This window comes from Eleginops maclovinus, chromosome 2, assembly GCF_036324505.1.
Source record: "Eleginops maclovinus isolate JMC-PN-2008 ecotype Puerto Natales chromosome 2, JC_Emac_rtc_rv5, whole genome shotgun sequence".
NCBI classification, from domain to species: Eukaryota; Metazoa; Chordata; class Actinopteri; order Perciformes; family Eleginopidae; genus Eleginops; species Eleginops maclovinus.
Window position 1 is genome coordinate 20554693 of NC_086350.1, and position 16144 is coordinate 20570836.

General features: G+C 40.0%; 1 protein-coding gene across 1 annotated transcript in view; it reads right to left on the reverse strand.

Annotated features, from left to right (window-relative positions):
• cdh13 (cadherin 13, H-cadherin (heart)) overlaps window positions 1–16144 on the reverse strand; it is a 311007-nt gene that overhangs the window by 103768 nt on the left and 191095 nt on the right. The window contains exon 8 of the mRNA XM_063903445.1: window positions 11931–12109. Within this exon, the coding sequence (XP_063759515.1) occupies window positions 11931–12109 (179 nt within the window). The remainder of the gene's footprint in view (window positions 1–11930; window positions 12110–16144) is intronic.

The following is a 16144-nucleotide window of genomic DNA, read 5'->3' on the forward strand; positions in this document are numbered from 1 at the left end:
ATCCCTTAATTATTAATTGAATTGTGCGTTATCAATGTTTTCACCTAGGGTTAGGGTTAGCAAATTTATACCACAATCTCATTGCCAAAAATAAATGGCTACCGGAATGTATAGAGGTGATTAAAATGTGTGTGTGTGTGTGTGTGTGTGTGTGTGTGTGTGTGTGTGTGTGTGTGTGTGTGTGTGTGTGTGTGTGTGTGTGTGTGTGTGTGTGTGTCTGTGTGTGTGTCTGTGTTTTAGTAGATCATCAATCTGCTCTTAGTGAATTTCTGAGTGACTTGTTTTTTTTTTTTTTTTACTCTATCAGGGTGCTGCTCTTATCTTTGCAGCCCAGAGGCCAGAGGACTTATCAGGCAAACATTCATCCATGCGGGTCACTGCCAGAACCCAGAGCTGCTCCATGAATTCCATACAAACCCCTATCCCCAGGTTTGTACTTAGGGAAAAAAAAGCTAAATATTGACTCTATTCCACTGAACAAACTTCAGAGGTAGTTTCTGTGGTTAAAGCTGTGTAGGACCACAAGCTTGCCGAACCACGGTATACTATATCTCCAGCTTTCAGAAAGGGGAGGAAGTTTCTCCTTCTCGTTGCCCCGAGGCCTCACATGCTCTTTGAACACATGCCAATATATTAACAGCATTCAGACTGCCCATTTTGTCGGCTCATTGAGAATATTGCTTATAATGCACCACCAGTGCCCTGCAAACCTGTAATAAAGAAGTGCCATCATAAGTTATTTAAAGAACAGTTGGACAATGTTTTAGATGTGTTTATTTGCTTTTACAGAGTTATATGATAAGATTCCTCCACTGTCATATCTGCAAAGTCAATATGAATCTGAAGCCAGCAACTGGTATGCTCAGCAATGCCACTGGATAAAAAGGGAAAACAGCTAGCCTGGGTCTATCCAAAGATAACACAATCTGCCTAGGAGCAATTCACTAATTAACACATTATATCTTGTTTAGTTAATCTCTGAGAGGGTAAAAAAAAACATTCCCTGTTTTACTTGGGGTTGTGTGTCAAACTATTTTCTTGAACGGATGCCAAGAAACCAGCAAATATTCCGGGGTACTCCTGCAGGCCAAGAAATTGATGTTATTTTTGAACATAGTAAAGCAATGAGTTACGGCATCTTGGTTAGTGAGTTTAGGGGTGATGGTAGGTGGTTACTTTGAGAAAGAGCTTACCCTGTATCCAGTCTTTGTGCACATTTAAGCTAACTATCCGGACTGCTGCTGTACGGACATCAAGTTCAAGTTAAAAGTTTTATTGGTCACATGTTTGCAAAAAGAACATTTTACATACAGTGAAATTAAAAGGGGGCCATCATTCTGTCTGTCACTGTGCAAATCAGTGGAACCTGAATAAATAATAATAGTTTAAAACAGACATTCCTTAAAGAGGTAATGCTATCAAAGATTTTATACAACTCTCCACAAAATAGATCCAAAATCTTGTATGTTTTTTTAAATTACTTGTATTTCATTATTTACAACATAGCGAACATAGAGGGATTCAAACAAGGCAGTTATCTTGGCTTCATGTCCAATACATAACAAAACAATTGGGTCAGTTCTAGGACATTCTCTCAGATTATAGATAACACAAATAATGGTAATGTAGCAGACAGTCCAAATTGACCTTTTGCTATTTATTATGTTGAACCTGTTATTGTGTTCTTTTTTCCTACTCATCTTCAGCTTCCTGTGATATTGTGCTGACATCATTTCAAGAAGACCTCGATGTAAGACAGAAAAATAAAAGAAACAAGTCTTTGTATTTATTTCCAGGGAGAATAGTGCAATAGAGAGTGCAAACAGTGGAAATATGGTTTGAGTGCATTCAATCCAACTCAGACTGGCTACAAATAGAATAAAATAGATGAAACTGAAAATGGCAGGACAGAACGTTTAACTCCCACTTTGACAGGGATTGGAAAATGGACTTAACAAAATAAAAGCCAATTTACAGAATCCCACGGCTGGGCTTCTCTAGGAAAATTACTGAATGACCTCCGTGCAAATGTAGCAATTTGTGTCGATGCCAACTTCCTCTTGTAATTTCCTCTTTAACAGCAGAATAAAGCTATCAACACAAATCCATGCAGTAGACAACTGATGTATGTCTCTACCGAAAGGAGGGGGTGTGGATAGCTATTCATAGAGATCTATTAACCGTTAAAAATGGCCATCTAAGAAAAGATAGGCCCCACATTAGCATTGTGTTTGCTTTAGCAGGGGCAATGCACCAAGCGGAATTTCATCAGCAGAGACACAGTGGCATGGTAGAGGAAACAATAAAAAAAGTACTGAGTACACGATATAACTTTTCCAATCAATGCACTTTCTCATGAAGACGAGGTGAAATTAATTCTCGCCTGAAGGGCTAATGTAGGGGGGAGGTTCACTAGAGAGTAAGAGCTGTTGACAAATATGTTTTATCCTCAGGTCAATGAGGACGAGAAAAATAAGGGGGATGAAAGAGAATATGTGGCAGACAGCAGAAGGAAGGCTTGAGGAGAAGAAAACAGCGTGAGGGGAGAACAGACAGATAGAGAGAGGTAAAAATCAAGAGCGGGTAAGAGCGTTGAAGCTCTCTCTAAGCCTAATGACAGTGACGCGTCACCTGGACCTTCCTGACATCACTGAAGCCCTCACTTCCACTTAGCATATAAGCTTTCCCTCCGAGCAGCGAGGAGTTGTCTCACCCTAATTATTTCACCGTCCACCTGCACGCCTCACTCTGCTTGTCGCTTTCCTTCATCTTTTCTATTCTCAGGTCTCACCCCCCCCCCGGCCTTGTCTCCCTCCGTCTCTCCGCTGCCCTTTCCACATACCTCCTAAGGACACCAGAAAAGTCAGAACTCTTCATTTTTTTGAAGATTACTTCTGAATTTTAAAAAGGTCTAAGGGTTTTTTTCATTCTGTGTGCAAAGTAATTTGAACAAGCCAATGTTCAAAACGCAACTGTTGCTAATACAGAGTTGTTTGCTTTAGAGCACTTATGTCTTTCAAAATGTCGTAAAGACGCTTACGCCACTGTTTGGATGATCTGTGGGAATGAATACATATTAAGGATATATTATTCTATAAATATCATGTATTATTGTCATCCATAATGTTTTCCATTATGTTTTTGTTTTTTTCAGTTAGTTAAAACATTCAACATGGCCTTGTGGTATTAGACAACCATATCATTCGCAGAACCAGAGCAACACACCTGGACAATAGTATAGGAAACATAGCAATTTTGCACAACATTTAAAAAGTAATTGTTCCCTGTATCTTTCAATCTCTTTATTTCTAGTTTAAAATGCAAACCTGTAATAACTTTATAGTCCTCAAGCCCAACCCAAGGTATATCCCTGATGACATCACCAGGTTTATTTATGACTTAAGTTTCTGGTAGAATCACAAAATACATACAGTATATGATTCCCCAAGGCTTCATACTTCCAACAAAAATGAACAAACTAGAAAAACATCAACATTGATGGACTATTCCTTTAAGCAGATAAGGTTACAGTCTTTGCATATTCTTGAACTCAGCACCTAACATTTTTATTTCATCATCTCAGAACTTATTCTTTAATCACAGCTTGATGAGAGGCAATTCACCTCACCGACATAACTTTCCCATCATCTGCCAGCTTCATAAGTTTTAGACTTTGAACAAATTGTGTTGCTGCAGTGCTTTCTAGCCCTGTGCCACATGGCCATAAATAATGGATGTTTGAATAGTCATTACAGCACTCTGGGATGCCAGGCAGGTAACTGAATGTACACAGCAGAAACTCATTCCACTCGCAAACCTTGAGGGGGAGAGACGACTTATCTGTCATTTTTATATGCTCCTAAAAAAAAAAAAAATCAAAACAAAAGTAAGAATGTAAAAAAACTAAATGCAAGGTAAAATGTGTGAGTGTTTTTCAGATTAACCAATGGACTCTACTCTAATGGTTTCTGATTGACTCACAACTTATTTCTATCCACCTCCATTAACCAATTTGCCTTATTCCTTTTCATCGTTCCATCCTCTTGGCGTTTTAATTATCACATTATTTTATCTTTATCCCTCATTTTCGCACACTCTATTTCTGTAACCGAGCATCTCATCTGCTCTTCCTGTAAATATAATTCTCCTCCTTGTTGTTCTCTCAGGTCGCAGGCTTCCATTGACTACTGCCAGTGAGACTCAATTAAAGCAATGGGAGGGAAACATAAGATTAACAACACACACTCTTGCCCACAAAGCCCAGGGGGCTCAATTTATCTTGAGGAATGTGCATCTTTAAAAAAAAGTGTGATTGACACCTCTAACCTTCATTGGGATGTAATCTTCATCTTTAGCACTCAGAGATCTAATTAATTACGGGGAATCTCATTTCCTCACTAATGCAACTGGACAGAGGCATGATAGAGGAGGGAGGGTGGGAGGGAGGAGGAGGAGGAAGCATCGAGATGGAGGGGGGGAAAGCAGAAGAACCGTATTTCATCAATGCCTGTGAACGGTTTCCACCTTGTTAATTTCAGGGAAGAACAAGAGAGCGTGAGGTGGGTAGGGTTCACACCAACAACACCATATCGATTACAGCTGCCAGGACTCTGGCTACTGGCCATCACATAAGGACATGCCACAGTAACACTCTTTGTAATGGGATCTCTTGGTAATGTACTCAAGTGTTTCACTTGCTTTCCAGAACTGTTTTATTCTGCGTCATCTTCAAAAGTATTGGTGAGGAAGTGTTATTTGATTCTTTGTTTGTTTGTTTTCTTGTGTGCAAATGTAACTCATTAACACTTATTGTGTGACTTAAACAGAGAAATATACTGAAGAAATACAGATGTGGATTCATGCACCAAACCATGTTTTAACCATGACTTGTTTCTCTGATGTAGTAAATGCATTGTCACAGCTTTACGTGTCTGAACAGCAACAAGAGAGGGTGCTAGTAGAAGGGCTGTTCTTAAGTACGACTCACTTTTAAGAAGCTTAAGTGTTCACATTTATGGGTGGTGTGTAGGCCTTACATTCATGTTTCTATGAGGGAGAAGCAGGATATTACATTTAAATCATTTCCACTGAGCATAGTTTTTGTGAAAAGGTTTATAAAACACATTTTAGAAGCTTAGTAGTATTCAAACATGTCTTGTATAGTCTAGTATAATCTACATTCATCTGTCATTTTGTTTTTGTCATCATCTTTGAGTAATGTGTTTTGGTTTAAAATTCTTCCCAAATTAAAGTTTCTTTTTGTAATTAATTATTTTGAACTTTACTGTCTTCTGGATCATATCCATTGTTAATACAGTCCCCAACTGAATTCATTTTAGCAGCCAGTGAGAAATATTTCAGATATTGAGGGCACTGGAGATCAACACACACACACACACACACACACACACACACACACACACACACACACACACACACACACACACACACACACACACACACACACACACACACACACACACTCTTTATGCACAAGCTCAATTAAAACTAAAACTAAAATCAATCTCCAAAGATCATTGTGTTAATCATCACCAACACTCTCCATGTTACGAGTGACAACTGCCTCTGCACCCTCCCTTCACAGCATCAGCTACTTCAAACTAGACGCAGCAGGGTGTAGGAGAAATATTTTCCTATTTTTGTTGGGTAAAAAGACCCATGAATATTTTTCACACTACTTGTAGTCCACCCTGGATGTAGTTCATGTATATACAGTAGGTGTTGGTGCTCTCACTTCTTGCAGATATATCCTTCTGTATCTTTAAATTACTACCACACAACTCTGAAAGCTACGGATATGGTTGAAAACACACCTCATTGGGTGGTGGATACAGCGGAACTTGCATTCTTTGCTGCTGCTATGAATAAAAATCACTATCCGGTATAAAATATTTTCGTTTTCTACATCCATGAACCTTCCCCAGTCTCCATTTAGCTCCAGACTGGAAGCTGGATATCTCTGAAGATATACAACTTGCACTTCAGTGTCTCTCTGATTCATGTCCTTCTTTTGAGCTGCCAAACTCGGCTGCATCTCTCTCCACCAGACTCATCTAGTTGCACTATTCCAATCTCCTGATCATAATAGTGGAATAAAAGGGAGTTTATAAACTGAAGTGCACATCAGATCTGCTGTAATGAAATCTTATCAATGTGTTCCCCGTGCTGTATTATTTGCATATAAATGGCATAATATAATAACTCTCTTCGGCCTCTACCTGGGAGGAGTAAATATCTCTCTGTCTGCTTTGTCTCGTTGCTGTGACACATGGAAACGAGATGCTAATTGAAGAGAGGAAAGGATCTTTATGTGACGACTGACATTCAATTATGTTTGTGGGATCAGATTAGGTGGTGCCCCCAGAAATGTTTGAAAACAACATTTCGCAGAGCGGCAACTCTGAAGGCAGCCGAGGATGTAATTTGAATGGCTGTTTGAGGCCGGCACTGAATGGCGCTGCTCTGAATGGAATCACTATGCTATGACCTGCGAGTAATTGGATGTCCAAAGTGAAGTGTTGACAGAGAAGCGGAGGCGAGGCTGACAGAAACAAAAAAGCTATAGAGTATGAGGCAGGGGAGACAAAGAAAAAAATAACACCAAATGAAAATAAGTGAGAAAACAATGCAATGAACAGGCACAACGAGCGGAAAAAAGAGGAATAAAAAGGAGGGGTGGTTGCAACAATCAAAGTGGAGGAAAATGAATGCAGCTTGGAACCTGCCAGAGCTTCAGTTGTCATTCATCACAGTGGATAGGAGAGTAGCCACTCAGGCCACAGAGCCAAATAAGCCATTAGAGAGGATAAGCTTTCTTATCAGGCAAACGCTGTCAGGAAGCACACTGCCAAGGTCGCACCAAACAAACACCGGGGCACTTTATTTACAGCCAACATTACATATGATACTGCCGATCACAGATAATTACGTACATTCATCCGTCTACTTGTCACTCTGGATTTGTTATAGTTAAGCATATGAGCGGTGAAGGTATTTACAGTGAGCACGACAGGAAAGTAAATCTGTTTTATACACAACACACGTCCAAGATCACAAGATGACAGATGATGTGCGTGCCTCAACATAGGAAACCACCATGTCTGTCAACAAAATTATTTTTAACGTATGGCTGCATATATTTCAATTTAAATATATTTCAATTAAGAAAGAAGAATATCTAATATTGATGGTTTAGCACTGCTATTCTGAAATATTTGAAATATATATATATATTAGTACTGTATTGTTTGTTAAGATTAGTTTACAAATAAATTAAAAAGCTCTAACAACCGTTCTTCATAGATGGAGAGGGGGTAAAAAAGAAAGTAGCGGCTTTACCTGATTGAATGTAAACACCACAATCCCCCCCCACACACACTCCATTTTATCTCCATGTAATTCACCTTTGTCGAACATGGAAGGGGATAGAGGGGTCGGACGACTCTATCGATTGGCTATCCTTAGCAGTGACAGCTCCCAGATTGGCCAGAGAGCATTAGAGAGTCAGAGAGTCACACTGCCATTAGCAGTCTGTCCTCTCTGGTTACAGCCTGCCTGCACACAGACACTCCGTACACTGAAATAGATCACAATGATTGGTGTGTGTGTGTGTGTGTGTGTGTGTGTGTGTGTGTGTGTGTGTGTGTGTGTGTGTGTGTGTGTGTGTGTGTGTGTGTGTGTGTGTGTGTGTGTGTGTGTGTGTGTGTCTGTCTGTCTGTCTGTCTGTCTGTCTGTCTGTCTGTCTGTCTTGGAAATGTGATCACTCTATAACAGTAGATTTAAATATATTCCCCATGAAGTTCAAGCTAATAACCTTAGCTCTCGCGTTTCATTTTTCCTATTTAGTATGTTATTACCTCTCTGAACACCCCATCCACAGCTCTACATTAAAACATCCACATTCCTGTGTGTGTGTGTGTGTGTGTGTGTGTGTGTGTGTGTGTGTGTGTGTGTGTGTGTGTGTGTGTGTGTGTGTGTGTGTGTGTGTGTGTGTTTTGGCATATTTTTAATCATTATTTCATCAGAACAGTATAAATCACAATAAATGAATGAAACAATGGCAGAACATGTACTTGTACAAGTGGTCGTTTGAAGATTCATGCCAGTTATGAGTTAGTATCCGGCTTGTAAGGAATGAATCGCCTGAGTACACCTGAGCACATTCAGAGGAGCCTTGTTACTTTGTAGACTAGAGGGAAATGCACCATGCTCCCTGCCTGCCTGCCTCCATCGTTCCTGCTCTCCGCACTTCTTTTCTGATTCACAAGCCTGTGAAAAGGATCTACTGCTGTGACAATGCGATGTGGTGCATGAAAGCACACTTGACTGAGGAAACTAGGGTTTGACTGATACAACAGCCAGCTGAGATGTTGGGATTATTGCCAGTTTGATGAAAAGGAATACAGCACAGGTGGTTTTGTTTGCTTAGTTTGACTCATGGCGCCCCTGAGCAAAGACTGCTAGCTGTATGGCTAACCACACAAACTAGCTAACGGCAACTAACAACAGCTAGCTGCAGTTAGCTAACCTTCCTTGGCACTGTATTTTCTGTCCTCAATGTGGCATTATAACATTTTCTGATATCTCCAAGTGTAAATTCTACCATTTTAGTTGAAGACAGTGAACATAATCATTAGCATACTACATTATAAGGGTCCCCTTTTGATAGTGTTATGGGATGTTAACACTTTGCAACCCCAAGCTGGTGATCAGCTAATACGACCGCTAGCTGTATGGCTAACCACACTTACTGCAACTAAATACAGTTAGCTTACTTTACTTTAATAGTGTTACAAGAACTGTTCACCCTGTCCTTTCACATCACTAGACAAATGTATTCCCTGTTAGACCCATACACAAACTTGATAATAAGTTAAATACTAGAAACCATCTGCTTCTTATATTATTTGATATTTTCTAATCTAATTTGAACTCCTCTTTCTAAAAAAACTTTGAATAATTTAAATTCAATTGCCTGAAGTAAGTGTGCATGTGGTTGCTACAGTAGACATTTTCAGATGTACTAAAACAGGTGAAGATGGATGTTTCTGTGTGGCAGATGGATTTTTTTCTAAGAGGGTTCAGATGATTAAGAGAGATTTCCATGTTCCATGTATCCAGTGAAAGCTATTAACTTTGTCTTTCCAGACTCACGTAAATCGCCTCAACCTACCAGCAATATTGGCCGTCAGAATTACAGCCTGCCATTGATCTATCAGCAATGTGTGTCAGAAAAATACAAGACAGTGAGGCGAGATGTGTCTAAAGTGAAGAGAAAAACAGAGCAGTGGTATAATGTACATATCAAGACAGGATTTGATGCCAAAGAGAAAGCACTAGAGGGAAAACCTGACTGATATCAAAGTGACAAAATTGATTTTCCAATTTTCACTGGATTGCGTTCTGTCTCCCTGACGTAGGGGAAGTGTCTGTCGAAACACACTTAGAGCTCTACCTGAATAATGTCTGTGAAATTTGGACAAGTGAGGTGCAACGTTTGGGCATCTCTCACGTTGTCTGTCTTCTCCCTCTGTTTACTCTTTGTATTGGTGTGTCACACATATGCTGGATTAGCTGTTTTCAAAAACTATATGGTGCATGGCAGATGGAATCGATGGGTGTCATGCCGGAGCCACATTTATGAGAATGTGCTGAAGTGGCTGGGTTTAAATCTCTCCAGACCAGAGGAGGACAGTTTAAAACTTATGCCTTCTGCAGTTCCATCTGGCTCTGCTGACTGCCTGTGCTTCTGAAGAGGTCTAACTTTTTCTCAGTTTTTTTTTTTTTCTACAGAGATGCTGCATTGCGGATTGACTATTGCCTAAATCCCTGAGGAATTTCTTGAAAAATCTGCAACACTAACAAGTTGAGGGATATATATGAATACAGCTCTTAGGTGGTCACATCTGCAATAGTATTAATATCAAAGAGAGGTGGAATAACAAGCAATGGTTTAGTCATACTGTATCTGTTCCTTATTTGATCGAGAGAGAAAAAATCATCATATTGGATTTTACTTCTTCGACTTTGAAATGAAAGATTTGTTATGGACTGTGACACCACTCATACAAATCCTTCAAGAAGGCCATTTTGACATGACGATTTGTGTGGGTTGCTGTAGAACACAAATGAGTTTGCACAGCAGAGGACAAATAAGAAGAAAAACACTGAAGTCATGGAGGTCTGTGTCACAGCAGTGAGTGATACTTGATTGAAAAATGTAACATCAACTTGAAAACCCTCAGCCATCACATATTTCTAATGGTTTTGTATAACTTCAATTATAGACAATTTATTCATATTTTCGCGCTAGGTCACATCACTTTAAGCAAGTAATCAGAGATGACACAGCTCCCTATACAGCCACAAGCAGCCTATATACGACTTTTAATATGCCTGAAGAACTGTAAACAAATGTGTAAAATCATTGGAGAATCATTTCACAAGTAAAGTACAGCCTCATCCAATGCATCAAATGCTGGTCTCAAACAAACATCTCCAACACGTCAAACTGATAAACCATTCCATATCTGCGCATCTAAACAGATGCAAATCTGACAGGCACAGGTGTGTTAGCAGCCTTGTCCAGACAGCTCCCAATAAAATGTACTGAAAATAATGTGTCTGGACAAACCCAGTTCAGATGCCACCTAATGTGCTTATTAAATCAACAGAGTAAGTACAATAATGAAACTTGACTCCAATGTTATTCTCCTGATTTATAGAGATAACTGACTCTGGTCTTTGGTCTTGGTGACTTTGAAGGACTTACTAATAACTTCAAGAGTTTATCTTCTATGGAGAATAAAGTGATAGGAATAATCTGCTTTTTCCAGAGATTTATTGAGGTCACAAACAGGCTGACAATTTGGCTCGGTGCCTTCTTAAAAAGGCAGTTAACGGCATGTTCCAACTCCAGACGGTTCGTGGTTGTAATACATTTCTGCTAAAGTTGGGTGGACAAGTGCTGTTTTCATTTATCATTTTCTCTTCATTTGTGTTTTGAAATATCCTGGAATTTATAAGCTCCAAAAGTCTCATACAATCTCTCCACACAAAACCAGCAGCGACAGTGCTCTCTGCATTGATTACATCTTCTTTCACCGTACTTTTAATCAATTATGCCTCTATTAAACAGTTTACTGTAGCTTGGGGAGCGGCTCGTCAGGGCGGTTAGACGTTCTGGTTCGAGCAGTTCCGGATGGGAGGTTTTCAACCAGGCTTGTTGGACACTACCAGAGCCGGCGGATGAGTGTGTATCACCTCAATTAAACTATGCGCTAAGTGTCTGACAACAGCTAATATTCCTCTTCCACCAGCGAAGCCAATCGATGTTCTAGCTTTCGTCACACTGCTGAAAAAGCAATCATCTCGTTGTCTCGCTCCCGTTAGACGGAGAAATTGAGAGACACTCATCTGGCTTGTGCGGATGCTCATTGGAATGCACCAGCGCTTTTCTCACAAAGACACACACAAAGTAGAGAATACCACACACACACACACACACACACACACACACACACACACACACACACACACACACACACACACACACACACACACACACACACACACACACACACACACACACACACACACACACACACACACAAACACACACACACACACACACACACACACACACACACACACACACACACACACACACACACACACACACAAACACTGTAGATACACACTTACTTCACCCTGAAAGCATTAGTAACATGTTGAGAACAAGTGGATGTACCCAGAAGCTGCAGCTCAAAAATGGCAAGTGTATGGCTTGTGACAAGAGCCTGTCCAGCTGAAAGTCTCAATCTGAGGGTCCTTCTCCAAGTGGCACATTCAGTTCACACCCAACCACACACACACCCACAAATATGCACACGTTTGCCATGTCAACCAACCTCTCTGTCAAGTAACGTGTGGGAGATGACAGTGACGATGTCGCCTCGTTCTGCATCGATGTAGAACATGTTCGGGGAGGGCTTGTCCGGCGACTGCCTGACGATGTTGTAGCGCAATGCCGCGTTATCCGTGCCTGGGTCGTCAGCATCAAACGCCGTCATTGTCATCACCGTGGTTCCTGGAGGAGACAGGAAAAGAAAGATTTGTGTCTGAACTCATAGTCATAGTGGATATGTGAGCGAGTATGCTAAAAGCTAGTGTTGTGAACAAAATATTTAGGAATAAATATAGTTTTTGAAGATGCAGCAGGAGTTCATTTTTCTACTATGAGATGTATTCATTTTTATATTGTTCAAACAACACATGAAGGGAAAAAAGCTCCTGAAATAAATCTCAGGAGTGGAACTAATGGAATAGGTTAAAGTGTCACACTCCTTCAAAAAGTATGCTAATTTTGACATTTTGTATTTCAAAAGATTTACATCACAAAGGTTATAGATGCATGTTTTAAAGTAGAACAGATCCAATCATTTATGAACACATGTTCATGCTACCATGGTTTAGCCAAGACAATCAAAGTGAGGATGGTTTGTTGTCTATATAATATGTCCTATGTATTATACTGCAGTATGTGGATAATAAACTAGCGGTATGACCATAGACATTGTGCCAAGGAGATTGAAGACATCTTCTTGGAAAAATGCCTACTATATATATATATGTATACACGGCAGCAACAGTCTTCCAGTAAAGATAAATCAAGTATGTTCTTTCATGGGTTGAACACAGATGTGGGAAATTGTTATGTGGGTGTACTTATGTAGTTGTTTGTGTCTGCACAGTATGTGTGTATTTGTCGAACAGGTAAGAAGTGGCGCATATCAAAGATTGGAACATTTTATTTGTTGGGCGCGCATAGTGAGGTGGCCAAAGTTTGTTTGCGTATCATACACTTCTATCCCTTTATGAGCTGTGTTAGTCAGTAAGAAGGATTACGAAAAAAAAAAAAAAAAAACTATCAATCAAATATTATTCAAGTAGCCCAATATTACAAATTACCTATTTATCTCATGGGGCTTTACAGTTTTTACAACATCAACACCCTCTATACTTTGGCTTTCATCAATGTAGAGAAAAAGCGAGCAACAGAGTAGCACTACAGCGCTATTTCCATGAAATCTGGTGCAAGGGTGTAGCACGGGCTACGGTATAAATATATATTTGTGAGCGGGTTGGAATTACATGGCAGATACACACATTATGTTTGACATAGGGCATTTGTGCTGCATTTATGTGGTTATGAAATATGAGAAAAACATACTGTTTCACATGAATGTTCCCACAAGCCAGAACAACAACTATCAACATTTAGTTTAAAGGCTCTGAGTTATAAAATAGAACAAACCTTCTTTGTAGCGTCTATGTTGTTTCCAAATAACAAGTTATAGCTCATGCACACACAAAGTAAGAAGATCAACCTTTCAAATTGTGACATTTTAGTTTGGAATTTACCTTACTCTGCAGTTAAAAGGATGGATGCACTATTTTTATCCAGCCTATGCTTTGGTTTAATCTGTGTCTCCTCAAAAATAAGTTATCTTTGCTGTGTTATCCTCAACATGTTCATTGAATATGAATTTGTCACAGGGTGAGAACTGTTATACATATATATAATCAAATTGTGTTTGGGGATGAGAGAAATCATGACAGCAGATGTACTGTGAGAAGCGCAATTTGGAACTACAGATAGCCGCATTAAAAAGTGAGCCTTTCCCAATTATGTGTTTTCTCCCTCCTGTCACCTCTAACAGCATGGAGCATTTTATTTGGTAATGGGAACAAAAATGGAAATCCTGCCTGCTGCAGCTGAGCTGAAATAGGATGCAATCCTTCCCACACCCTCAACCATCCATCTCTCTCTCCTGTCAATCATGAGATACACACATTCACCAGGACGCATTCAATCTGCACATACAGGGAAGTACAGACACAAATGCATGGGTATCTCCAAGGTTTCATGCACACACTCTCACACACAGACCATGTAAGGTCATTTCACTTGTGAGTAGTGTTTTTCATTGCTCCGTTGCGGGCAGAAGTGTCTGTAAAACTGCATCTCCATCCAGTGCTTCATGGCCTTGATGTCATGTTTAACCTCTGGTTAAAATATCACCGGCTGAATAACTGTTCAATTTGTCAAAGCTCTAAGTTTGATTCGTTTTCAGGGAGATATGTGACTGTCTGATGAGACAATGTGTCTGGGCTACAGATGGATAGGAAGTCTGCCACACTCTAAAACCTATGGTGTGTGTTTGTGAGATGTCAATTCTAATGGATTTATTTAATTGGTGGGGTGTCATTTTTTACTTGAAACAGTTGAGAAATAGTATCAGTAGATATGGTCAGAACAATGCACTGTAACTCTAAAATGCTTCTTCTTCTGCTTTCAGTTGTTGTTACTATATGGGAGCTGGTATTTTATTTTTAAAAGTCCTGCCTTGGTTACCTTATAAGACCCTGATTATTTCATTTTGTGAAAGGATTAAGGACACTGAAGTTCTATGTGTTTTCTGGCAAGAAACCCCCTTGTGATTTCCTTCTTGACCCACATACTTAACAAAACATTCTCTTAAGCACCAAATAGCAGCACTGCGTAGCACGGCTCATAAACATCGATCTCTTTTCATGCTTTACTTTAATACCCTGCAGTACTTTGCCACAGTGCATTAGCCAAACTGTTCAAATAAGACACAGAAAGGGCTACTGGAAAATATGCAAAGTCTACGTTAAATAATGGTGGCTTGGATCCAAACATCTTTAGTCCAGTTGGAGGTAATGAGGGGCAGAGAGGTGTGGGTTTTATCCCCTTGGCATATACACTCCAAGGTGAACTGTTAATGGTTAAGTAAACCAGTAATCCTTCCTCTGCAGAATAATTACAAAGTCCCATCTCCTTCATTACCTATAGTCTGTTCCACTTCACACCTCTGAAGCCACACTCTCAGAGATGACTCAGTGAGGTTGCGCACAAACACACATGGTAGCAAACACAGCTTTGTACCGAGCCAGTGGCAAATTAGTGTTAAAAAACGGTGAATAAATTAGTTATCGTGAAGAGATCTCAGTGAATTATGTTCCTATTGCACTGACTAAGTGAGGTTCCTTGAACACAATGCAATCCTATTACATGTTTTATGGGATATCAGCCCTCTCAATCGTCACTGTCTTCATCAGATACCATAACTCCACTCCCAAATGAGTATCATGTAGCCAATAAGCATTGTGTTAGTCAGGAATACAACAGGGCATCAGCATTAATCATCTTACATGATAAACATCCAGCATTCAGTAATGGGACAGTGGGGCTGGGTATAACAGCCACACTGATGTATGTTGTGCTAAATCTTAACATGACATCATGGGGGCGGTCAAGGCTCAATCAATCCTAACTGCATTGGATGTTTAGATGGTGGGATGGATGTGAAAGCGCAGGACTGCCATTACCTCGCTATCACTTCAATCTGCCGTGCTGCTGGATGACACCAGCTCAGACTCGGTGAAAAGGCGATACAATAAAGATAGAGATGGCAAAGAGAGAGGGACTCCAAATCATCCAGTTATTGTGTAATGATGTAATGTTCAGTGAGGAAAAAGAAACGAAACAAAGAACCAGGCTATGAGGTAAAACATCAACGATCCAGACATGAAAAGACACAATGACTGACACACACATATGGTTTGGATTGATTTCGTCACAGGGTGCTATTACCGATAGCTAACTTCTATATCTTTCTCAAACACCAAGGGAAATCAGCAGGGGCCAGCACATCTGTGGTTGCCACCAGGGAACTGACACCATGTGAAGAGACAAGATGAGGCAAGAGACCATAGACATGATTTTCTGCTAAAGAAGGGTAAATGTGATTCTAGTTCGGGTTTGAAGCTACTATGTGTGTGTGTGCACACAATGTCTTTGTGTCATAGTGTATCATTGTGAATGTGAGAGATGGGAATCTCATTTTAAATTATTCAACATGTACGATGGATGTTCCAAAAGCTGAAATGGGATTTATATTAATCAGACTCAAGTGAGTGAGAAAGAGTAAGAGCTGACCTGTTCTATTCTCAGGTGCGAATGAGATCAAAGGGAGTTCAAAAGTGAATCTTGTCATCCAATAGCAATAGTGTGGAGATTGTACATGAAGATGAATTA